Source organism: Balaenoptera acutorostrata, chromosome 13 (assembly GCF_949987535.1).
Source record: "Balaenoptera acutorostrata chromosome 13, mBalAcu1.1, whole genome shotgun sequence".
Classification (NCBI taxonomy): domain Eukaryota; kingdom Metazoa; phylum Chordata; class Mammalia; order Artiodactyla; family Balaenopteridae; genus Balaenoptera; species Balaenoptera acutorostrata.
Window position 1 is genome coordinate 34031895 of NC_080076.1, and position 26873 is coordinate 34058767.

General features: G+C 37.4%; 1 protein-coding gene across 1 annotated transcript in view; it reads left to right on the forward strand.

The window, feature by feature from the left end:
- Nucleotides 1-26873, forward strand: part of RIT2 (Ras like without CAAX 2) — a 542835-nt gene that overhangs the window by 43707 nt on the left and 472255 nt on the right. Inside the window, 2 exon segments of the mRNA XM_057526195.1 lie at nucleotides 4856-4883; nucleotides 26316-26328. Coding sequence (XP_057382178.1) covers nucleotides 4856-4883; nucleotides 26316-26328 — 41 coding nt within the window.

Consider the following 26873-nt stretch of genomic DNA (forward strand, 5'->3'; position numbering starts at 1 on the left):
CATGATTGATTCCTCAAGAAGTTTCTCTGACTTAAGCTAATAAAATAATCGTAAGTGGGATTACACTGTAATTGTATTCTTTTTAAAATTTTGATAGCCATTGTGTAGAAATAATCCTGCTTACATATAAAAATATGCCATGCACTCATCAAAGCTTACATTAGCTAATGTTAGTGATGAAAATCACATCGTTTAAATTGTCCCTTTTATTAACAGAAAGACTGAAACTTCCCCTGACCATTCCAGACTGGCCCAACACTATGGTAAAAAAGAGATCTATCATAGGATCTAAGTTCCAGCCATAATTCCCTGAGTTAATAATACTATATTGCTTGCAATTATATAATACTATCTTGTCTCACATTTGCTTGATAATAAGCAAATGTGCTTGGGCACAAAAGTACATGTTGAACTTCTGTACTTACAAGTCAATACAAAGCTTATATTTGGAACTATGATCCTTCCTGTTTGCAATCACAGTGGTCTTTCATCTGAAGGAGAATTTAAGATGTCTAAAATGCTCCCAGAATACCTACAGTTAATTTAGCAACTACAATTAAATCTCACAGACTCAAATGTATAGTCCATATTCAATGAGACACTATTTTACCATTGTCATGTGATAACACATTTGAGTTTAGTTAAACAGATTACAGAGAATAACATCACCTTTACCCAAAAGTATCTCAAGGCATCTCATCCAAGCCTTCTTGTGATAACACATTTGAGTTTAGTTAAACAGATTTCAGAGAATACCATCACCTTTACCCAAAAGTATCTCAAGGCATCTCATCCAAGCCTTCTATCGTTGTGAACTGGTCAGTCAGTTGTGTTTCCTCCATTTTTAAGATGAAGAAACACATCTTAGGTTGTGGGTCTTGAAAACATTACCCTGAGTCTTCTAACTCAAAGAGCCTCAATTTGGGGGATTAAGGAGTTAGATCTCTACAGAGCTCTTGCTAAAAAAGCATGTTTCCTGGAATGAGGTAACTGCATGGCATCTTCAGACCAAAGAATCTCTTTCTGTGTCCTCTAACAACTTTACAATGGTGGTGGATATCCTGGTAGCTTGGAAAGTAGGAATGCTTTTAATATTGTGTCTGCATGTGATGCCATAGATGGAAGAATTCTGTGACCTGTTCTAACCATAACTGTCTTTAAAATTATCCAGGAAGTAATGCATATGGGACATCAATGTTTGGAATTCTTTCAACTTAAATATATGTAGATACTGCTTAGCTAGATATAGCTAAGATCCAAGGGAAAATGAACTCATCACATGTTTTTAAAATATTGCTTAGGAAGGAAAGGTTAAATTAAACAGATACTATCATCTCTCAATCATCATAGGAAGGAATGGGACCAGGTGAACTCAGAATCCTAAATAACAAATAATCCAAAGGTCATCTTTGTCTTTGGAGCATATAATGCATTTTCTTCTGCAGCACATCTTCTTCCTGCTATGTAACTGGACAGCCAATTTTGTTTCAATTTCCAGAAAATGAGCCAGTTTAAGGTAAAGGGCAGAAGTACATGTGGCTCCCAGGAAATCAGGCTCACAGTCCCAGTCACAGGAGAGGGTTTGAATGAAGATGATCACCACCTACTGCTCATGGCCACATTTAACATCTTGGAAGCAAGGAGTTTCCAAATGAGGCTTTGAAAAAGACTGCATTATTCAGCACTTTATTTTTTGCAACAGTTTTAATATCCTTATTTGTTATATCACCCAAAGCAAATCCACAGTTTAAGTGTTAAGATGAATAATCAAACCTCTAACTAAGGATGTTAGTGAAACACATTGGTGTTAGTGAGAAAAAAACAAAGCATGCCTCTGTCACAGGATTTGCATTTATAAGCTGGTCTCCCCCATGAATTAGTGCATAAACATTTTGAGGGCAACAATTACATTTTCTTTGTCTTGTATGGAAAACAAGTTTGTGTGCCCACCACACAGTAAGGCCAAACAAACCAAAACATCAAAGTTTGGAGCAAAGAAAGTCTTATTATAGGGCCAAGAAAGGAGAATGGGTGGCTCATGTCCACCTAAACTGTAAACTCCCTGAAGGATTTCAGCAAAGCATTTTTAAAGGCCAGGTGAGGGAGAGGGGAGTCACAGGGTATGTGATCAACTTGTACACAATTCTCTGATTGGTTGATGTTGAGGTAACAGTATTATCAATGCTTAGGCACCAGTAAGTCTGGGGGCTTATGATCATCAGGGAGTTAATTTATATTTCATTTGGTGGTTATTCTAGCATCTGTGAAACAATTCAGGAAGTGTGCATCATATAGAGTTAATTTATTTCATTTGGTGGTTATTCTAGCATCTGTGAGACAATTCAGAAAGTGTGCATCATATACTGTTATCTATGTACTTCAGAGAGGAGCTACAAAAAAAGATATGAGGTAAGGGTCTGTCCCAGGAAGACCCCATAGAGTCCTGCTCATTTACAATAGCATAGAAGTCAGTACCTTAAACAAAGTAAATATTAAATTAATATACGTTAAAAGAAAGAATGAACAAAACATGTTTCTTTATTTACTTTTAAATTTAGGAGGAAAAACTTGGGAACTTGATTAAAAAAAAACAAAAACAAACAAACAAAAACTCCCTGGAGAAGTATAGATTAACTTTTAACTGTATTCAATGTGTTTTTAATGAAACTTCATTCTATTTTCCCCCAATAATTGATGATAAAACTTTTACAAAATATGTTCCCCATATTAACACTTTCACATACATCCCCTTAGATTGACTCAGTCAGGACCAAATATTACATGGAGAATATTAAACATGGATATATTCCAATTAGGTTCCAAGACTGAACCAAGAAGAAATAGAAAATATGAACAGATTAGTTACCAGTAATGAAATTGAATTAGTGATTTAAAAACTCCCAACAAACAAAATTCCAGGACCAGATAGCTTCACAGGTGAGTTCTACCAAACACCTAGAGAAGAGTTAATACCTATCCTCCTCAAACTATTCCAAATATTGAAGATAAAAGAATGCTTTCAAACTCATTCTACAGGACCAGCATCCCCCTCATACCAAAACCAGACACATATATACACAATGGGATACTACTCAGCCACAATAAAGAATTAAATTGAGCCATTTGCAACAGCATTGATAGTCTTGAGGGTATTACACCTTGTGAAATAAGTCAGATAAAGGCAAATGCTGTGTGATATCACTTATATATGGAAACTAAAAAATAAAACAAACTAGTGAATATAACAGAAAGGAAACATCTTACAAATATAGATCTCAAACTTGTCATTACCAGTGAAGTGAGAGAAGGGGGGTGGGGTAAAATAGGGGTAGGGGATTAAGAGATACAAACTATCATGTATAAAATAAACTATAAGGATAAATTTTACAGCACAGGGAATATAACCAATATTTCATAATAGCTATAAATGGAATATAACCTTTAAAAATTGTGAATCACTATACATTACACCTGTACCTTATATAATATTGTACATCAACTATATCTCAATAAAAAAAGAGAGGTAAAAAAGAAAAAAAATATTGCCCAGAACACAAGCTCAGGGGCTACACTGACAAGTCAAATAAATCATGCAAAGGGAGTCTCAGCTATGGCTGCAGACATACAGTAGGAAGCCTGAGGATGCCAGACCTCTTGATGAGAAGACTATGCATGGTGACACTTTGATATGTTTCAACATTTGCTGTAAATAATAACACACTGCTATTGCTATGTGTCAGGCACTATTCTATTTTCCTAATATAAGTGCAGCTAATTTTCGAAACAACCCTTTGAGGCACATAACTACTTTCTCCCTTTGAGCCCAAACAAGTTTTTTTGGTTTTTGATTAGTTTTAATTAATTGTGAGTTTACATTACTCAGTCCCATCCAAAAGTAACAGTGTAGTTCTTTCTTCTCTCTGATCATGGAGTATCTGTATTCAATAATACAATATCTGAAAAACACAAGTGACTTGATTTCAAAAGTGCCCTTCATCAGATAACTTTCTTTTATCATCTTTGTCCTGCAGTCATTTGGTGATTCTTGGTGGAGTAGTGCTGGAGGTCTACTGCTACTCTGCTCACCAGTCTAAACACCATTATGCAAGTGGACACAGAGGAGTTGGAATGGAGAAGCAGAGAGGTAAGGAGGGAGTAAGGAAAGAGACCCCACTCCTGTATTGTTTCAGTGGCATTGACAACTATAACAACCTCTTTTTGGAAATACATCATGTAAATGTGATACAGGAGATACATCTAGAAGTTAAAGTATGCCTCAAGTTAAGCACATTTATTAGGCTGTTGTGTCATAATAATTGGTTTTTCTTAATAATTTTATTACTCAATCACCAGCCTCACCCAGGAACAACTATATAAGTAAAAGCCAATAATCAGAAAGGCTGGACTCCAATTCAGTTCCTGCCATATAATACCTGTGTCTCAGAACTGTAGTATCAGTTGTAACCTCTCCTTTTTCATTTCTGATTTTATTGATGTGGACCCTCTCTTTTTCTTGATGAGTCTGGCTAAAGTTTTTCAATTTTGTTTATCTGTTCAAAGTTTTATTGATGTTTTCTATTTTTTTATTCTCTATTTCATTTATTTCTGCTCTGATATTTATGATTTCTTTCCTTCTTCTAACCTTTTTTATTATGTTTTTTAGGTGTAAGATTAGGTTGTTTATTTGAGATTTTATTTGTTTCCTGAGGTAAGATTGTATTGCTATAACTTCCCTCTTGGAACTGCTTTTGCTGTGTCTTGTAGATTTTGGATCACTATATTTTTGTTTTCATTTGTCTCTCCAGTTATTTTTTGATTTCCATTTTGATTTCTTCAGTATTCATTGGTTGTTTAGAACTATACTGTTTAGCCTCCACATGTTTGTGTTTTTTGCAGTTTTTTTCTTACAGTTGATTTGTAGTGTCATAGCATTGTGGTCAGAAAAGATGCTTGATTTCAATTGTCTTAAATTTGCCAAGGCTTGTTTTGTGGCCTAGCATGTGATCTATCCTGAGGAATGCTCCAGGTGCATTTGAAAAGAATGTGTATTCTGCTGCTTTTGAATGGAATGTTCTATATATTTTTTCTAAGTGCATCTGTTCTAATGTGTTATTAAGGCCAGTGTTTCCTTACAGATTTTCTGTCTGAATGACCGGTCCATTGATATAATGGGGTTATTGAAGTAACCCTACTATTATTGTGTTACTCTCAGTTTCTCCCTTTCTGTTTGTTAATATTTGTTTTTGTGTTTATGTGCTCCTATGTTAGGGACATATATATTTACAAGTGTTATATCCTCTTCTGGGATTGATCCCTTGATCATTATATAATGTCCTCCTTTGTCTCTTTCAACAAACAATCTTTACTTTGAAGTCTATTCTATCTAATGTAAGTATTGCTAACCTGGCTTTCTTTTAATTTCCATTTGCATGGAATATTTTTTCCATTCCCCTCACTTACAGTCTGTGTTTGTTTAAAATAAACAGTGACTCTCTTATAGGCAGTATATATACAGATCTTGTTTTTGTATCCACTCAGCCGCTCTATTGATTGGAGCATTTAGTCCATTTGCTTTTACAGCAAGTATTAATACCTATGTTCTTACTGACATTTTGTTAATTGTTTTGGGATTGTTTTTGTAGGTATTTTTTGTTCTTTTCTCCTTCTTTTGTTCTCTTGTAATTTGATGACTTTCTTTAGGGTTATGTTTGTATTCCTTTTTCTCTTTTGTGTGTGTATTTGCTATAGATTTGTGGTTTGTGCTTACCATGAGGTTTATGTATATGTATATGATTGTTTTAGGTTGCTAATGTCTTACTTTCAATGCATTCTAACAACCCTGTATTTTTATCCCCTCCACTCATGATTACTGTTTTTGATGTCATATTTTACATCTAATTGTTTTGTGTATCCCTTAACTGTTTATTGTTGGTATAGATGATTTCACTACTTTTGCCTTTTAAGCTTTCTACTGGCTTTGTGCATGGATGATTTCCTACCTTTACTGTATGTTTGTGTTTACAAATGAGTTTTTCACTTAGTAATTTTCATGTTTCTGGTTGTGGCCTTTTCCTTTATTCTTAGAGAATTTCCTTTACCATTTCTTGTAAAGCTGGTATGGTAGTGCTGAACTCTTTTAGCTTTTTCTTGTCTGTAAATCTTTTGATCTCTCCATCAAACCTGAGTGAGAGCCATGCTGAGTAGAAAGGTTTTTCCCTTTCATCACTTTAAATATATTGTACCACTCCTTTCTGGCCTACAGAGTTTCTGCTGAAAAGTCAGCTGATAGCCTTATGGGAGTTCCCTCATATGTTATTTGTTGCTTTTCTCATGCTGCTTTTGATAGTCTCTCTTTATCTTTAATTTTTGCCATTTTAATTACTTTGTGTCTTGGTGTGTTCCTCTTTGAGTTAATCTTATATGGGACTCTCTCCACATCCTGGATTTAGGTAACTGTTTTCTTTCCCAGGTTAGGGAAGTTTTCAGTTATTATGTCTTTAAATATATTCTCACCCCCTTCTCTCTGTCTTCTCCTTCTGAGAACCCTATGATGCAAATATTAGTGTCCATGCTGTTGTCCCAGTATTCTTTTCAACTTTCTTCATTGCTTTTCATTCTTTTTTCTTTTTTCTGTTCAGAATCAGTGATTTCCACTATTCTGTCTTCTAGCTCACTGATCCATTCAGCTATATCATTTAGTTTACTCTTCATTCCTTCTAGTGTATTTTTCATTTCATTTATTGTATTCTTTATCTCTTTGTTTTTTCTTTATATTTTCTAACACTGTTAAAAACGACTAAATTCTTGTTCTGTGCATCCAGTTTCTCCTGAGTTCTTTGATTATCTTTATAATCTGAATTCCTTCTCAGGTAGATTGACTATCTCTATATCACTTAGTTCTTCTGTGATTTTGTCTCATTCCTTTGCCTGGAACATGTCCTCTGTTGTGGTCAACTCTTGTTTGTCTTTTGTGGAGTGAAATGTCATCTCCATGCCCAGACTTCACAATAAAGTATAAACCCTAGAATGTTTTATACAAGGCCTTCAAGATCTGTTCCCTCTTTTGTTCCACTTGCCACTTTTAGCCACTGACCACAGATCCTTCTACAGAGACTCTCTTCTCCCATTCTTCTCCTCCTGCCTTCCTGCACTTCTATAAAACTTCCTCAAAAAGGCTCCCTCTTCCTCCATTCTTTCATTTCTTTTTCTTCATCTTCCTCCTCATTCCATCTCCATCTATAGGAGTTGCTCCCACAGTTTCTCTCACACATCACTATGGCACAGACTATAGTAATTCTTGATTTATATATCTGCAATCCTCAACAGATTGTAAGTCTCTTGAACAGACTGTCTCTTAAGCAGGAGATTGTCTTTTTTTTTTTTTTTTAACTTCTTTATTGAAGTATAATTGCTTTACAATGGTGTGTTGGTTTCTGCTTTAAAACAAAGTGAATCAGTTATACATATACATATGTTCCCATATCTCTTCCCTCTTCCATTTCCCTCCCTCCCACCCTCCCCATCCTACTCCTCTAGGTGGTCACAAAGCACTGAGCTGATCTCCCTGTGCTATACGGCTGCTTCCCACTAGCTATCTATTTTACATTTGGTAGTGTATATATGTCCATGACACTCTCTTACCCTGTCACATCTCACCCCACCCCCTCCCCATATCCTCAAGTCCATTCTCTAGTAAGTCTGTGTCTTTATTCCCGTCTTGCCACTAGGTTCTTCACGGCCTTTTTTTTTTTTTTTTTCCTTAGATTCCATATATATGTGTTAGCATACTGTATTTGTTTTTCTCTTTCTGACTTACTTCACTCTGTATGACAGACTCTAACTCCATCCACCTCATTATAAATACCTCCATTTCATTTCTTTTTATGGCTGAGTAATATTCCATTGTATATATGTGCCACATCTTCTTTATCCATTCATCCAATGATGGACACTTAGGTTGCTTCCATGTCCTGGCTATTGTAAATAGAGCTGCAATGAACATTTTGGTACATGACTCTTTTTGAACTATGGTTTTCTCAGGGTATATGCCCATTAGTGGGATTGCTGGGTCGTATGGTAGTTCTATTTGTAGTTTTTTAAGGAACCTCCATACTGTTCTCCATAGTGGCTGTATCAATTTACATTCCCACCAACAGTGCAAGAGTGTTCCCTTTCCTCCACACCCTCTCCAGCATTTATTGTTTCTAGATTTATTAATGATGGCCATTCTGACCGGTGTGAGATGATATCTCATTGTAGTTTTGATTTGCATTTCTCTAATGATTAATGATGTTGAGCATTCTTTCATGTGTCTGTTGGCCATCTGTATATCTTCTTTGGAGAAATGTCTATTTAGGTCTTCTGCCCATTTTTGGATTGGGTGGTTCGTGTTTTGTTATTGAGCTGCATGAGCTGCTTGTAAATCTTGGAGATGAATCCTTTGTCAGTTGCTTCATTTGCAAATATTTTCTCCCATTCTGAGCATTGTCTTTTGGTCTTGTTTATGGTTTCCTTTCCTGTGCAAAACCTTTTAAGTTTCATTAGGTCCCATTTGTTTATTTGTGTTTTTATTTCCATTTCTCTAGGAGCTGGGTCAAAAAAAATCTTGCTGTGATTTATGTCATAGAGTGTTCTGCCTATGTTTTCCTCTAAGAGTTTGAGAGTGTCTGCCCTTACACTTAGGTCTTTAATCCATTTTGAATTTATTTTTGTGCATGGTGTCAGGGAGTGTTCTAATTTCATACTTTTACATGTACCTGTCCGATTTTCCCAGCACCACTTATTGAAGAGGCTGTCTTTTCTCCACTGTATATGCTTGCCTCCTTTATCGAAGATAAGGTGACCATATGTGCGTGGGTTTATCTCTGGGCTTTCTATCCTGTTCCATTGATCTATATTTCTGTTTTTGTGCCAGTACCAAACTGTCTTGATTACTGTAGCTTTGTAATATATTCCGAAGTCAGGGAGCCTGATTCCTCCAGCTCAATTTTTCGTTCTCAAGATTGCTTTGGCTATTCGGGGTCTTTTGTGTTTCCATACAAATTGTGAAATGTTTTGTTCTAGTTCTGTGAAAAATGCCAATGGTAGTTTAATAGGGATTGCATTGAATCTGTAGATTGCTTTGGGTAGTTGAGTCATTTTCACAATGTTGATTCTTCCAATCCAGGAACATGGTATATCTCTCCATCTATTTGTATCATCTTTAATTTCTTTCATCAGTGTCTTATAATTTTCTGCATACAGGTCTTTTGTCTCCTGAGGTAGGTTTATTCCTAGATATTTTATTCTTTTTGTTGCAATGGTAAACGGGAGTGTTTTCTTAATTTCACTTTCAGATTTTTCATCATTAGTGTATAGAAGTGCAAGAGATTTCTGTGCATTAATTTTGTATCCTGCTACTTTACCAAATTCATTGATTAGCTCTAGGAGTTTTCTGGTAGCATCTTTAGGATTCTCTATGTATAGTATCATGTCATCTGCAAACAGTGACAGCTTTACTTCTTCTTTTCTGATTTGGATTCCTTTTATTTCTTTTTCTTCTCTGATTGCTGTGGCTAGCACTTCCAAAACTATGTTGAATAATAGTAGTGAGAGTGGGCAACCTTGCCTTTTTCCTGATCTTAGTGGAAATGGTTTCAGTTTTTCACCATTGAGGACAATGTTGGCTGTGGGTTTGTCATATATGGCCTTTATTATGTTGAGGAAAGTTCCCTCTATGCCTACTTTCTACAGGGCTTTTATCATAAATGGGTGTTGAATTTTGTTGAAAGCTTTCTCTGCATCTATTGAGATGATCATATGGTTTTTATCCTTCAATTTGTTAATATGGTGTATCACATTGATTGATTTGCGTATATTGAAGAATCCTTGCATCCCTGGGATAAACCCCACGTGATCATGGTGTATGATCCTTTGAATGTGCTGTTGGATTCTGTTTGCTAGTATTTTGTTGAGGATTTTTGCATCTATGTTCATCAGTGATATTGGCCTGTAGTTTTCTTTCTTTGTGACATCTTTGTCTGGTTTTGGTATCAGGGTGATGGTAACCTCATAGAATGAGTTTGGGAGTGTTCCTCCCTCTGCAAGAAGAACAAAAAAAACCCAAAGCTAGCAGAAGGAAAGAAATCATAAAGATCAGATCAGAAATAAATGAAAAAGAAATGAAGGAAACAATAGCAAAAATCAATGAAACTAAAAGCTGGTTCTTTGAGAAGATAAACAAAATTGATAAACCAGTAGCCAGACTCATCAAGAGAAAAGGGGAGAAGACTCAATTCAATAGAATTAGAAATGAAAAAGGAGAAGTAACAACGGACACTGCAGAAATGCAAACGATCATGAAAGATTACTACAAGCAACTCTATGCCAATAAAATGGACAACCTGGAAGAAATAGACAGATTCTTAGAAATGCACAACCTGCTGATACTGAACCACGAAGAAATAGAAAATATGAACAGACAAATCGCGAGCACTGAAATTGAAACTGTGATTAAAAATCTTCCAACAAACAAAAGCCCAGGACCAGATGGCTTCACAGGCGAATTCTATCAAACATTTAGAGAAGAGCTAACACCTATCCTTCTCAAACTCTTCCAAAATATTGCAGAAGGAGATTGTCTTTGAATAGACTCCTTGTACCCTAGTGCTAAGAAGAAAACAGTTACTCAAAGGTATTGGATGATGGAAGAGAGAGGGGGGAAGAAAATAAGAAAAGTTAAGGAGTGCAAGAGTAAATCCAACTGGTGTAGGTTTTGAAGTACACATTGAAGTGTTAGAGCATGATCCTATGAGCTATTATGTTGATCAAAAGTAATTATTCATGAAGCACTGCATGGTAAAAGTGGAAAGCAGGAAATAAGATTCCCTGAGTTTTAAACAGAGCTCTCCCACTTAGTAACAGGGAGACTTTTCAGAAGTGCTCAGCCTTTCTGTGCCTCAATTTGTTCATCTGTGAAAGAAACAGGTAAGATGACACATGCCCTATCTATCTCATAGTGGAGGAACTAATAACATATAACAGTTAAGAGCACATAAATGATGTTGGGGAGAAAGAAATATTCCTCTGCCTTTCTAGATTCTTCTCACTTGTCTAAGAGTTAAATTGACATGACACTAATTGACATAAGAAAATTACTGAAAGGTTTAATTACATGTATACATGGGAGAGACCCAGAAAAACTAACTTGCCAAAAAGGCTGAAACCCTCACTTTAAATACCATCTTCAGCTAAAGACAAAAGAGGATGTTGGGGGTAGTGGTTTGAGACCTCAAAGGAAAGAAGGCAATTCACATGGAGATGGAAAAGCAAATTTTTGGTAAACAAAAGTTTGCTGGGCCATGCAGAGAAAATGGGACACAGAGGGAAATTTTAACAAACAGACTTTGCTAGATTTGTCTGTTTTTAAGACACCTACTTCCTACTATAATTATCTATGGAGATAACTCCCTTCCTGGAACAGGTCTTCTATCTAGGCAGTTATGTGAAATGTCAAAGTTTCTTCCTGAGTTTTCTGGGCCTCTTTGCAGCTCAAGATAGTATGAATGCCAAAGAGACATTTTGTGGTGGCATATTTTGCTCCCTTAAATTGGAAATCAGATGTACCAGCAGTGAGACAAAGAGGTCACAATACCTCTGTCTCTCAGTTTCTATCTTTGTAATATAATGTAGACAAAATAATAATACCCAGTCCTTAGTTACTGAGAGGATTGAGTGACAGAATGTATTTAAAGAAGTTAGGACATAGTAGTTGCTCAATAAACATTAACCACCATCATTGTGATTGTTATGAAAATTATTACATAGTTTAAAAAATAATTATGTTAGCTGCTTACAAGAGTGGTATATAAATCATAAAATGTTGTGGCACAAGAAGTGTTGTAATTATTATTCTAAGTGCTTTTATAAAAAGATGGGTTCAAAAGCCTAAAGAGTAAACTATTGTGAAGCCTTCTGACTAGTATTAGTACATATCTGTTAATAGACCAATATACAATGATTATTATATCAATTACTGTAGAAACTGGATTACTTTTGTTACATAACAGTGTCCATCACATGTCACTGGAACTTCTGGCATTTTACTAATGGGTCATATTTTTTTAAAGAGAACTTTATGTTCATTAAAACTAAGGTAACCATCTGTTCAGGTTTGCCCAGGAGTCTGGGTTTATTCCAGTCGTGCTAGCTTAATTATTTTATTTATTTATTTATTTATTTATTTATTTATTTATTTATTTATTTATTTTTTAACATCTTTATTGGAGTATGATTGCTTTACAATGTTGTGTTAGTTTCTGCTGTATAACAAAGTGAATCAGCTATATGTATACATATATCACCATATCCCCTCCCTCTTGTGTCTCACTCTCACATTCTCAATGCCAGCCATCTACATGGTCACAAAGCACTGAGGTGATCTCTCTGTGTTATAAGGCTGCTTCCAACTAGCTATCTATTTTACATTTGGTAGTGCATATATGTCAGTGCCACTCTCTCACTTCATCCCAGCTTACCCTTCCCCCTCCCTGTGTCCTCAAGTTCATTCTCTACATCTGCATCTTTATTCCTGTCCTGCCCCTAGGTTCTTCAGAACTATATATTTTTTTGTTTTTAGATTCCATATATATGTGTTAGGATACGGTATTTGTTTTTCACTTTCTGACTTACTTCACTTTGTATGACAGACTCTAGGTCCATCCACCTCACTACAAATAACTCAGTTTCGTTTCTTTTTATGCCTGAGTAATATTCCATTGTATGTATGTGCCACATCTTCTTTATCCATTCATCTGTCAATGGACACTTAGGTTGCTTCCATATCTTGGCTATTGTAAATAGTGCTGCAATGAATATTTTGACACATGACTCTTTTTGAATTATGGTTTTCTCAGGGTATATGCTCAGTAGTGGGATTGCTGGGTAATATCATAGTTCTATTTTTAGTTTTTTAAAGAACCTCCATACTGTTGTCCTTAGTGGCTTCAATTTACATTTCCACAAAAAGTGAAAGACTGTTCCCTTTTCTCCACACGCTCTCCAGCATTTATTATTTTTTAATTTTTGATGATGGTCATTCTGACCAGTGTGAAGTGATACCTCATTGCAGTTTTGATTTGCATTTCTCTAATGATTAGTGATGTTGAGCATCCTTTCATATGTTTGTTGGCAATCTGTATATCTCCTTTGGAGAAATGTCTGTTTATGTCTTCTGCTCATTTTTGGATTTGGTTTTTCTTGTTTTGTTTTGTTTTGTTTTGTTTTTCTATATTGAGCTGCATGAGCTACTTGTATATTTTAGAGATTAATCCTCTGTCAGTTGCTTCATTAGCAAATATTTTCTCCCATTCTGAGTGTTGTCTTTTCATCTTTTTATGGTTTCCTGTGCTGTGGAAAAGCTTTTAAATTTCATCAGGTCCCATTTGTTTATTTTTGTTTTTATTTCCATTTCTCTAGGAGTTCAGTCAAAATGGATCTTGCTGTAGTTTATGTCATACAGTGTTCTGCCTATGTTTTCCTCTAAGAGTTTTAAAGTGTCTGGCCTTACATTTAGGTCTTTTATCCATTTTGAGTTTATTTTTATGTATGGTGTTAGGGAGTGATCTAATTTCATTCTTTTACATATAGCTGTCCAGTTTTCCAAGCACCACTTATTGAAGAGGCTGTCTTTTCTCTATTGTATATTCTTGCCTCCCTTATCAAAAATAAGGTGACCATATGTGTGTGGATTTATCTCTGGGATTTCTATCCTGTTCCACTGATCTATACTTCTGTTTTTGTGCCAGTACCATACTGTCTTGATTACTGTAGCTTTGTAGTATAGTCTGATGTCCAGGAGCCTGATTCATCCAGTTCCCTTTTTCTTTCTCAAGATTGCTTTGGCTATTCAGGGTGTTTTGTGTTGCCATAAAAATTGTGAAATTTTTTGTTCTAGTTCTCTGAAAAATACCATTGGTAGCTTGATAGGGATTGCATTGTATCTGTAGACTGCTTTGGGTAGTATAGTCATTTTCACAGTGTTGATTCTTCCAATCCAAGAACATGGTATATCTCATCATCTATTTGTATCATCTTTAATTTCTTTCATCACTGTCATAATTTTCTGCATACAGGTCTTTTGTCTCCTTAGGTAGGTTTATTCCTAGGTATTTTATTCTTTTTGTTGCAATGGTAAATGGGAGTGTTTCCTTAATTTATCTTTCAGATTTTTCATCATTAGTGTATAGGAATGCAAGAGATTTCTGGGCATTAATTTTGTATCCTGCCACTTTACCAAATTCACTGATAACTTCTAGTAGCTTTCTGATAGCATCTTTAGAATTCTCTGTGTATAGTATCATGTCCGATGCAAACAGTGACAGTTTTACTATTTCTTGTCCTATTTGGATTCTTTCATTTCTTTTTCTTCTCTAATTGCTGTGGCTAAAACTTCCAAAACTATATTGAATAATAGTGGTGAGAGTGGACAACCTTGTCTTGTTGCTGATCTTAGTGGAAATGCTTTCAATTTTTCACCATTGAGAACCATGTTGGCTGTGGGTTTTGTCATATATGGCCTTTATTATGTTGAGGTAACTTCCCTCTATGCCTAGTTTCTGGAGGGTTTTTATCATAAATGGGTGTTGAATTTTGTTGAAAGATTTTTCTGCATCTATTAAGATTAGAATACGGTTTTTATCCTTCACTTTGCTAATATGGTGTATCACATTGATTGATTTGCATATATTGAAGAATCCTTGCATTCCTGGGATAAACCCCACTTGATCGTGGTGTATGATCCTTTTAATGTGCTGTTGGATTCTGTTTGCTCACATTTTTGTTGAGGAGTTTTGTACCTATGTTCATCAGTGATATTGGTCTGTAGTTTTCTGATTTGATTTTGGTAACAGGGTGATGGTGGCCTCGTAGAATGTGTTGGGGAGTTTCCTCCCTCTGCTATATTTTGGAAGAATTTGAGAAGGATAGGTGTTAGCTGTTCTCTAAAAGTTTGGTAGAATTCACGGTGAAGCCATCTGGTCCTGGGCTTTTGTTAGTTGGAAGATTTTTAATCACAGTTTCAATTTCAGTGCTTGTGATTGGTCTGTTTATATTTCTATTGCTTCCTGGTTCAGCCTCAGAAGGTTGTGCTTTTCTAAGAATTTGTCCATTTCTTCTAGGTTGTCCATTTTATTGGCATATGGTTGCTTGTAGTAATCTCTCATGATCCTTTGTATTTCTGCAGTGTCAGTTGTTACTTCTCCTTTTTCATTTCAAATTCTATTGATCTGAATCTTTTCCCTTTTTTTTTTTTTTCATGAAGAGTCTGGCTAATGGTTTATCAATTTTGTTTATCTTCTCAAAGAACCATCTATTAGTTTTATTGATATTTACTATTGTTTCCTTCATTTATTTTTCATTTATTTCTTTTTTAAAAAACATCTTATTTGGAGTATAATGATCTCTTTCCTTTTGCTAACTTTTGTTTTTTTTCATTCTTCTTTCTCTAATTGCTTTAGGTGTAAGGTCAGGTTGTTTATCTGAGATTGTTCTTGTTTCCTGAGGTAGGATTGTATTGCTATAAACTTTCCTCTTAGAAGTGCTTTTGCTGCATCCCGTAGGTTTTGTGTCCTCGTGTTTTCATTGTCATTTGTTTCTAGGTATTTTTGATTTCCACTTTTATTTCTTCAGTGATCTCTTGGAAATTCATTAGTGTATTGTTTAGCCTCCATGTGTTTGTATTATTTTACAGTTTTTTTTCCTGTAATTGATATCTAGTCTCATAGCATTGTTTTCAGAAAACATACTTGATATGATTCCAATTTTCTTAACTTTAACAAGGTTTGATTTGTGCCCCCAGATATGATCTATCCTGGAGAATGTTCCATGAGTACTTGAGAAGAAAGTGTATTCTGCTATTTTTGGATGGAAAGTGCTATAAATATCAATCAAGTCCATCTTGTTTAATGTATCATTTAAAGCTTGTGTTTCCTACTTTATTTTCATTTTGGATGATCTGTCCATTGGTGAAAGTGAGGTGTTAAAGTCCCCCACTTTTATTGTGTTACTGTCAATTTCCCCTTTTGTGGCTGTTAGCATTTGTCTTATGTATTGAGGTGCTCCTATGTTGGGTGCATAATTATTTACAATTGTTATATCTTCTTGGATTGACCCCTTGATCATTGTGTAGTGTCCTTCTTTGCCTCATATAATAAATAGACTTTCTTTTAAAGTCTATTTTGTCTGATTTGAGAATTGCTACTCCAGTTTTCTTTTGATTTCCATTTGCATGGAAAATCTTTTTCCATCCCCTCAATTTCATCTGTATGTGCCCCTAGGTCTGAAGTGGGTCTCTTGCAGACAGCATATATATTGGTCTGCTCTTATTTTTTTTATCAATTCAGCCAGTCTATGTCTTTTGGTTGGAGCATTTAATCCATTTACATTTAAGGTAGTTATTGATATGTATGTTCCCTTTATCATTTTCTTAATTTTATCATTTTCTTAATTTATAGTAGTTCTTTTCCTTCTCTTATGTTTCCTGCATAGAAAAGTTCCTTTAGCATTTGTTATAAAGCTGGCTTGTTGGTGCTGAATTCTCTTAGCTTTTGCTTGTCTGTAAATGTTATAATTTCTCCATCAAATCTGGATGAGATCTTTGCTGGGTAGGGTAATCTTGGTTGTAGGTTTTTCCCTTTCATCACTTTAAATATGTTCTGTCAATCCTTTCTGGCTTGCAAAATTTCTGCTGAAAGATCAGCTGTTTCCCTTGTATGTTATTTGTTGCTTTTCCCTTGCTGCTTTTAATATTTTTCTTTGGATTTAATTTTTGATAGCTTGATTAATATGTGTCTTGGTGTGTTTCTCCTTGGATTTATCTTGTATGGAACTCTCTGTGCTTCCTGCACTTTTGAGTATTTCCTTTCCCATATTAGGGAAGTTTTCAACTATAATCTCCTCAAATATTTTCTCATTCCCTTTCCTTTTCTCTTCTTCTTCTGGAACCCTTATAATTCGAATGTTAATATGTTCAGTGTTGTCCCAGAGGTCTGTGAGACTGTTCTCCATTCATTTCATTGTTCTTTTTCTTTATGTTAAAAAGTCCCCTGCTATTATTGTGTTACTGTTGATTTCCCCTTTTATGGCTAAAACATATGCTCTGTGGTAGTTATTTCCACTATTTTATCTCCTGGGTCACTTATCCATTCTTCTGCCTCAGTTATTCGACTATTAATTCCTTCTAGAGAATTTTTAGTTTCATTTATTGTGTTGTTCATAATTGCTTGTTTGCTCTTTAAACAAGCTTGTTTAAATTGCTTGCTTGTTTAAACAAGCTTGCTCTTTAAACTGCTTGTTTTCCAGTTCCTTGTTAAACGTTTCTTGTATTTTCTCCATTCTATTTCCAAGATTTTGGATGAGCTTTACTATCATTACTCTGAATTCCTTTTCAGGTAGACTGTCTATTTCATCTTCATTTGTTTGGTCTGGTGTGTTTTTACTTTGCTTCTTCATCTGCTGTATATTTCTCTGTTTTTCATTTAGCTTAACTTATGTGTTTAGGGTCTCCTTTTCACAGGCTGTAGATTCATAGTTCCCATTGCTTTTTGTGTCTGCCCCCAGTGGGTAAGGTTGTTTAATTGGGGTGCGTAAGCTTCCTGGTGAAGGGGACTGGTGCCTGTGTTCTGGTGGATGAGGCTGGATCTTGTCTTTCTGATGGGCTGGACTGCATCCAGTGGTTTGTCTATGAACTTATTATGGTTTTAGGTAGCCTCTCTGTTAATGGAGGTGGTTGTGTTCCTATCTTGCTAGTTGTTTGGCATGGGGTGTCCAGCACTGGAGTGTGCTGGTGGTTGAGTGGAGCTGGGTCTTTGCATTGAGATGGAGCTCTCTGGGAGAGCTCTCACCAATTGTTATTATGTGAGATCGTGCAGTCTCTGGTGGTCCAATGTCCAGAACTCAGTTCTCCCGTCTCAGAGGCTCAGGCCTGACACCCGGCCAGAGCACCAAGACCCTGTCAGTCACACGGCTGGAGGATGGGCAAGTCAGAAAAGAATCAGGTTTCTGGCCCTTTGATTGTGGCCATCTTGGGATTGGGCCTCTACAGCTCCACCTCAGCAGTTGAAGTAGCCTCCCCAGTAGCTTCGGGGCATTGGTTCTCTACCTTAATTATTAAAAGAAGTTCCTTTCTTTTTTAAGAGTGTCCTGGTTTGGATAATAAACTATATGGTCATCTCTTTAAGAAAAAGTAACCCCAGGAAAGTACATAGGACATGATGGAAATAAGAGTACTGTCCTTAGAGCAAGTAAGTGAGTGACAACAAGTGATCTTAAGCCAATCACCAATCAGTTGCTTTGGATTTTAAGAAGTTTCCTCTGCAGTAAATTGGGAGACTTAGAGTTCCCTTTTCTACTTTGCTTTTGAAAGTATCAAATGAAATATGCATATAATGGGTTTTGAAAAACAAAATTAGTGTTTTATTGTCAATGTTAATTTTTCAAATCTAATGGCAGAAAAAACAAAGCAGCAGGAACGCAGTAAAGGAGGAGGTAGGTATTTTGTCATTTAGCTTGAGGTTGCTCTGAGTTATAGGTCTGTGTCAGTGTGATCAAACATTCAAATGTTCCACAAAAGCCTACCTAATTGTGAAACTCAGAACCAATAACTAAGAGACAGGATTGTGTGAGGAATAAGAAAGTTTTGGATTCAAGTTCTACATTTATCCTTTACCAGGTTTGTGGCCTTGGGCAATACACTTAGACCCTCCTTGAACCTCATTACTCTCATCAGTAGAATGGGCATTAAATAACTTGCCTTTGCAGAGTTGAGGTGAAGAATTAGGAAATGTGCATACATTCTCTAACAGATGAAGGTGTTCTGGCACAGGGTAGGAACTCAATAAAGATTGGTGGGCTCAAAGTCAATGAGACACAGAAATCTTAGTTCCTAATAAATAAATAGAAAAATAAGAACTGAATGTGGTGAATAATAAGTGAAATTTAATGCTTTATGCCTCAGTTCCCTCTCTTTGATTTTTTTAAGATGGAAATTAACAAATATTTTGATGAAGTTGTGATATCTAAAAACATTTTTATCTCACTTGTGATGATAGTGAATGATGTTTGCCATCTCTGTGACAGGAGCCATGCATATGACAGAAGACAATTTTTTAAAAGCTGAACCAGCATACTAAAGCTCAGGAGTCTTTCTCATATTCTAACTTGACAAGAGTTCTGAAATTCAAACATGGAAGATACCTCATTTTCTTGGTAGATAAGAAGTCCAAACACGAATTCACTGACCTATAGTGAGCCTAATGAAACCAGGTTATACATTCGAAACTTACTTTTAAATATAGTATATCTCTAGCTTGCTTAAACATGCTGCTGGAGCTGAGAATACAAAATGGAAAAATAGCATTGAGTTCAGAGATGGGGAAGCATCTGCCTTTGGACTCACGTCTCATAAATCACATTTTCCTCACTTGCAGTTACTCCATGGTTTTAGTTTTCATCACAGTTCCACTTACAGATGACCGTTGGACATCTTTCCGGTCCTATAGAAAAACTTGGAAATTTTCCATTTGCAAATAAGTTTTGTCTTAATACAGATGAAAGCATCAGGGTGATGTACGTTTTCTTATATTTGGTCTCTTGGCCACCAAAAATTTCACAGTGGATTAGAAATATAGTAATTACATTGCACCCAATAAATCCTTTCTAATTTTTCAGTTCAATAATCTTTGTCTTATTTCCAGTTTTATAGGTCAAAACTACACAACCCCAAAACAGAAATAAAATACCACACACACAAGTCTCCTCAACTCCAGCATTCCACTAACACATGAACATGAGTGACTTTTACAATCCCTTTGTTTTGTTTTGTTTTTTAGTTTTTAATTTGAAAAGTTAAAGGATTGAATTCGATGATTATAAGGCTCTAAATTTCTATAAATAATCTGAGACTCACTTAGAACAATATTTATAAAGCTACTTCAAGACACTTGGTTTCTTTTTAAGTGAAACAAATTATCTTTGATGCTTGCCTGAGAGAGAATGCTAAGTATCCAAACAGAATGCAATATATCTGACTTGGCTTTGTTCTGTCACTGGAATTACTTTTAATTATGGTGTGTATCCCACAGTCCAGCCAAGGCACACGCTTTAGATTTTCCATGTCCCTTCCTAGACTGTACACTGGCCTCCCTTGTCTCTACAGGTGCCTCCAAACAAAGACTGATGCAGTTCAGGTAAAAGGGGCATAGTCATAGAGAAACAAATCAGAAGAATATTAAGAAAGAAAATCTGAGACTCTGCTTCTAGCTCTCCTGGGCCCAAAGCTCCATTGCTGAGGCCAGTAATGTCTGAAGGAGCAGGAGTCCAGGATGCCCCTCACCCTTCTCCTTGTTTTGCCTCAACTTTGTATCCATACTTGTTTCTGGACTCTTCTGGAAGTTAGGGTGTGCTAGATAGCATGTGGAACCAGTAATATTTGACATGTACACAAGACAAGTATCAATGTGGCTTAAGGGAACTTACAAGCTATTAGGGGATGTTGAACATATCCATAAAAACAAATTTTAGAGTTTCTGGAATTCAGAGGTTAAAGATTTATAGAGGTTGCAGTGATCAGGAAAGGTTTTCTTGTAAAGGTGGGAATTTAGCTATACCTGGAAGGACAACTTGTTGAAGGAAATAAGCAGACCAGGCTTGGGCAAAGATCTAGAAGCAAGAACACACCTGGCACACAGAGTGGTCTGGGAGAGAACTGTCTCAGTACGTGGAGAGTTTAGGTTTGTGGAGAGCTTAGGTTTGTGGAGAGCAGAGATATGGTTAGAGGAATGGGATAAGGCCAGACTATGATTTAAAATATCAGCCTGGAAGGTTGAAATTAGCAAGTTAAGTATTAGCAATGCAAAATAATTATCCACAGTATTAACTTAAAAAACAGAATGTTTAATTGTCCATGAAGTGCAATATGCTGGAGGTGAGTATGAAGTTGGACCTGAATATAGAAAGACTCTTTTCTATTTGCATGCTTTTAGGAGAAAATATCTTTGGGAAACAAGGAATGTCTGTTTGAAAAACACAAATGTTTTTCACATTGCTTAATGGCAGTATTAGGCTGGATTTCCTGATAAGAAGTCAACATCTAGGTAACATTTACCTCATCTGACACAGAAAATAGAAACATAATATTATTTTAAAAAATTCAGTGTCCTAGAAGAAATGATACATACTACCTGCTCTAGACATTATTGTTTTAATCTCCAATACAGTCTAGTAAACATAGATTTTGTGCATCTATAGAAAGAGACATGATGAGAGGATCAAGATGGCAGAGTAGGAGGATGTGGAGTTTGCCTCCCCCAACAATGCATTAAAAATACATCTACATATAGAAGAATTCTCCCAGAAAACCAACTGGAGATGGGCATAAGACCTCTTATACAGCAAAAAGTGCAAAACCAGGTAGGATGGGAGAAAAAAGACATCAGGATTGGACTAGAGCCCCTGGGAGGGATCTGTGAAGGAGGGAAGGTAGACATGGGCAGGACCTTGCCCTGGAGAGGCCCTTTGCCTGCTGGGATGTCCACTGGACAGATAGAGGGGCTGGAGGGGCCTGCACTCTGCTCGCAAGGAGTGCACAAATGCTGGCTTGCTAGACTGGCTCTGATGGTTGCCATCTCGCTGCACTTTGCAGCCTGAAATATGCACTGGACAGGGCTATTAGTATGTGCAGCACCTAGGCACTGAATCTTGGGCAGACGGGCCCTGGAAGAGGACTTGGTCTAGCTGTGCAGAGACAGCCTGGAGGGCCTGGGGTGTGTTCTGAGCCAAACCTTGGAGCTCATTGCCAGCATGTGCACATCAGGTATGGGTTCACCATCAGAGCACATTATCAATTCTCACATGGTGGGAGCGTGTCCAGCAGTGGTGGATTTTGTTGGCGCACACTTAGTATAGCACCACAGAAGAACACATCTAGAGAGGACGGCCCTTGGACAGGAGTATGCAGTGGTTTGGTTCCTGGTATAAGCACTCATGTTCTGCCTACCCCACACTGCAGCTTAGATCAGGATCTGGGGCAGACAGGTCCTGGGAGAGGCCTACCACAAAGGCAGTCCAGGTCCAAGGAAGCAGCATGACCACCCTGATTCCTGCAACCACAGTGTCCTGGCGCCCAGCACCAGCCTAATACTAGATCTGAGGGAAAAATTAAAAACAGGAAGTGACCTTGGGCTACTTCTGGGCAGAATTGTGGATGCCTGCACTGGCAACGCATGGGTTTGCTGTGACTATGCAAGCCTCACTAGCTTCAATGCTTACTTCCTTTGGGACAGAGCATGCACTTAAGGCCAACAGAGCCTTATTGAACACAAGCCCCACGGCTTCTACTCCAATGAGTGGGGAGCAGACCCCACCCCCAACAGGGCTGTGTGAGCCATAGAACAAACAGGACACCCCATCCCATATCCAGTGCAAGCTCTGGACACCACAACACCAATAAAACACTCTATCAAGGGAATAATGGCCAGCACACTTTGAGAGAAAATATGGCTGCATCCATACCAAAAACAGCCCTCACACCAAAAATATTAGACTATTTTTGCTCCTGCATAAAAACATCCCTTTAAGATCAGAGTAGATAACTGTTTCTCATAAATTAATAGAGACAGATAGAGTTAAGTAAAGTGAAAAAGAAGAGGAACTAATTCCAAGTAAAAATAAATAAATAAATAAATAAAAGAAATCCCCTGAAAGAACACATAATGAAATGGACCTCACCAGTCTACTAGATCACAAGTTCAGAAAGGTAGTAATAAAATGCTAAAGGAGTTTAAAAAGATTATTGATAGAAATGCACATCACGGCAACAAGGAACTTGAAACTATAAAGAGGAACCAATAAAAATTAGACAACTCAATTGGCAAGATAAAAACCAATCTAGAATAACAGACTAAATAGCACAGAAGAATGAATAAGTATTCTGGAAGATAGAATAATGGAAATCACCCAATCAGACCAGCAGACACAAAGACAAATTTTTAAAAAAAGCAACATATGAGATCTATTGACTAATATAAGAGTGCTGAATTATGCATATTGCGTGTTCCAGAAGGAGAAGAGAGAGAGAAGGGGATCAAAAATGCATTTAAAGGGGACCTTCAAGATGGCAGAGGAGTAAGACGTGGAGGTCACCTTCCTCCCCACAAATACATCAGAAATACATCTACATGTGGAACAACTCCTACAGAACACCTACTGAATGCTGGCTGAAGACCTAAGACTTCCCAAAAGGCAAGAAACTCCCCATGTACCTGTGTAGGGCAAAAGAAAAAAGAAAAAACAGAGACAGAAGAATAGGGATGGGACCTGAACCTCTGGGAGGGAGCTGTAAAGGAGGAAAAGTTTCCACACACTAGGAAACCCCTTCACTGGTGGAGATAGGAGGTGGGCAGGGGAGAAGCTTTGGAGCCACGGAGGAGAGCAGGGCAACAGGAGAGCAGGGCAACAGGAGTGCAGACGGAAAAGTGGAGAGATTCCCGCAGAGATGATTGGTGCTGACCAGCACTCACCAGCTGGAGAGGCTTGTCTCCTCACCCACTGGGAGGGGTGGGGGTTGGGAGCTGAGGCTCGGGCTTCGGAGGTCAGATCCCAGAGAGAGGACTGGGGTTGGCTCTGTGAACACAGCCTGAAGGGGGTTAGTGTGCCATAGCTAGCCGAGAGGTAGTCCAGGAAAAAGTCTGGAACTGCCTAAGAGGCCAGAGACCATTGATTCGAGGTGTGCGAGGAGAGGGGATTCAGGGCACAGCCTAAAGGAGCACCAGAGACAGGCGTGAGCCATGACTATCAGTGTGGACACCAGAGATGGGCATGAAATGCTAAGGCTGCTGCTGCAGACACCAAGAAGTCTGTGTGCAAGCACAGGTCACTATCCACAACTCCCCTTCCGGGAGTGTGTACAGCCCACCACTGCCAAGGTCCTGTGATCCAGGGACAATTTCCCAGAAGAACATACAGCACGTCTCAAGCTGTTACAAGGTCATGCCAGCCTCTGCCGCTGTAGGATTGCCCCACATTCTATACCCTTTCCTCCCCCATGCCTGAGAAAGCCAGAGCCCCCTAATCAGCTGCTACTTTAACCCCGTCCTCTCTGGGTGGGGAAGAGGCACCCTCAAGCAACCTACACACAGAGGCAGGGCCAAATCCAAAGCTGAACCCCAGAAACTGTGCGAAAAAAGAAGAGAAAGAGAAATTTCTCCCAGCAGCCTCAGAAGCAGCATATTAAATCTCCACAATCAACTTGGTGTAGCTTGCATCTGTGAAATACCTGAATAGACAATGGATCATCCCAAAATTGAGGCAGTGGACTTTGGGAGCAACTGTAGACTTGGGGTTAACTTTCTGCATCTAATTTATTTCTGGTATTATGTTTACTTTAGTTTAGTATTTAGAGCTTATTATCATTGATAGACTTGTTTATTGATTTGGTTTTTCTCTTCCTTTTTTTAATATATATATATTTTTTCCTTTTTCTCTTTTTGTGAGTGTGTATGTGTAGGCTTCTTTATGAGATTTTGTTGGTATAGCTTTGCATTTACCATTTGTCCTAGGGTTTGGTCAGTCTTTGTTGTTGTTGTTGTATAGTTTTTAGTGCTTGTTATCATTGATGGATTTGTTTTTAGATTTGCTGACTCTCTTCTTTCTTTCTTCCATTATTTTTTTAATTACTTTTAATAATTTTTTTTCATTATTTATTTTAATTATTTTACTTTATTTTACTTTTTTCATTCTTTCTTTCTTTTATTATTCTCCTTTTTTTTCTGAGCCATGTGGCTGACAGAGTCTTGGGTGCTTGGGCCAGTGTCAGGCCTGAGCCTCTGAAGTGTGAGAGCCGAGTTTAGGACATTGGTCCACCAGAGACCTCCCAGCGCCATGTAATATCAAATGGCAAAAGCTCTCCCAGAGCTCTCCATCTCAATGCTAAGACCAGCTACACTCAACGAGCAGCAAACTACAGTGCTGGACACCCTATGCCAAACAACTAGCAAGACAGGAACACAACCCCACCCATTAGCAAAGAGGCTGCCTAAAATCATAATAAGTTCACAGACACCAAAAAACACACCACCGGATGCAGTCCTGCCCACCAGAATGACAAGATCCAGCCTCATCCACCAGAACACAGGCACCCATCCTCTCCACCAGGAAGCCTAGACACAACACTGAATGAACCTTACCCACTGGGGGCAGACCCCCAAAAAAAAGGAACTATGAACCTGCAGCCTGTGAAAAGGAGACCCCAAAAAGAATAAGCTCAGCAAAATGAGAAGACAGAGAAATATAAAGCAGACGAAGGAGGGAGGTAAAACTCCACCAGACTAAACAAATGAAGAGGAAAGAGGCAGTCTACTTGAAAAAGAATTCAGGGTAATGATAGTACAGATGATCCAAAATCTTGGAAACAGAATGGAGAAAATACAAGAAACGTTTAAAAAGGAGTTGAAGAGGGCTTCCCTGGTGGCGCAGTGGTTGAGAATCCACCTGCCAATGCAGGGGACACGGGTTCGAACCCTGGTCTGGGAAGATCCCACATGCCGCGGAGCAACTGGGCCCGTGAGCCACAATTACTGAGGCTGCGCGTCGGGAGCCTGTGCTCCGCAACAAGAGAGACCACGACAGTGAGAGGCCCGTGCACAGCGATGAAGAGTGGCCCCCGCTTGCCACAACTAGAGAAAGCCCTCGCACAGAAACAAAGACCCAACACAGCCAAAAATAAATAAATAAATAAATAATTTTTTTAAAAAAAGGAGTTGAAGAACTAAAGAGCAAACAAACATTGATGAATAATGCAATAAATGAAATTTAAACTTCTCTAGAAGGAATCAATAGCAGAATAACTGAAGTAGAAGAACGGATAAGTGACCTATAAGATAAAATAGTGGAAATAATTAACACAGAGCAGAATAAATAGAAAGAGAATGAAAACAATGGAGACCAGTCTAGGAGACCTCTGGGAAAATATTAAATGTACCAACATTCGAATTATAGGGGTCCCAGAAGAACTAAAGAAAAAGAAAGGGACTGAGAAAATATTTCAGGAGATTATAATTGAAAACTTACCCAATAAGTGAAAGGAAATAGTGAAGTCCAGGAAGAACAGAGAGTCCCATACAGGATAAATCAAAGGAGAAACATAAAAAGACACATATTAATTAAGGTATCAAAAATTAAATACAAAGAAAAAATATGAAAAGCAGCATGGGAAAAGCAACAAATACCATAAAAGAGAATCACCATAAGGTTAACAGCTAATATCACAACAGAAACTCTGCAAGCCAGAAGGGCATGGTAAGACACGTTTAAAGTGATGAAAGGGAAAAACCTACAACCAAGATGACTCTACCCATCAAGGATCTTATTCAGATTCAACGGAGAAATTAAAACCTTTACAGACAAGCAAAAGCTAAGAGAATTCAGCACCACCAAGCCAGCTTTACAACAAATGCTAAAGGGACTTCTCTAGGCAGGAAACACAAGAGAAGGAAAAGACTTACTGTAACAAACCCCCCAAATTGAAGAAAATGATAAAAGGAACATACATATTGATAATTACCTTAAATGTAAATGGATTAAATGCTCCAAGCAAAAGACACAGACTTGCTGAATGGATACAAAACCAAGACCCATATATATGCTGTCTGCAAGAGACCCAACTCAGGGACACATAGAGACTGAAACTGAGGGGATGGAAAAAGATATTCCATGCAAATTGAAATCAAAAGAAAGCTGGTATAGCAATTCTCAAATCAGACAAAATAGACTTTAAAATAAAGTCTATTACAAGAGACAAAGAAGGACAATACACAATGATCAAGGGATCAATCCAAGAAGAA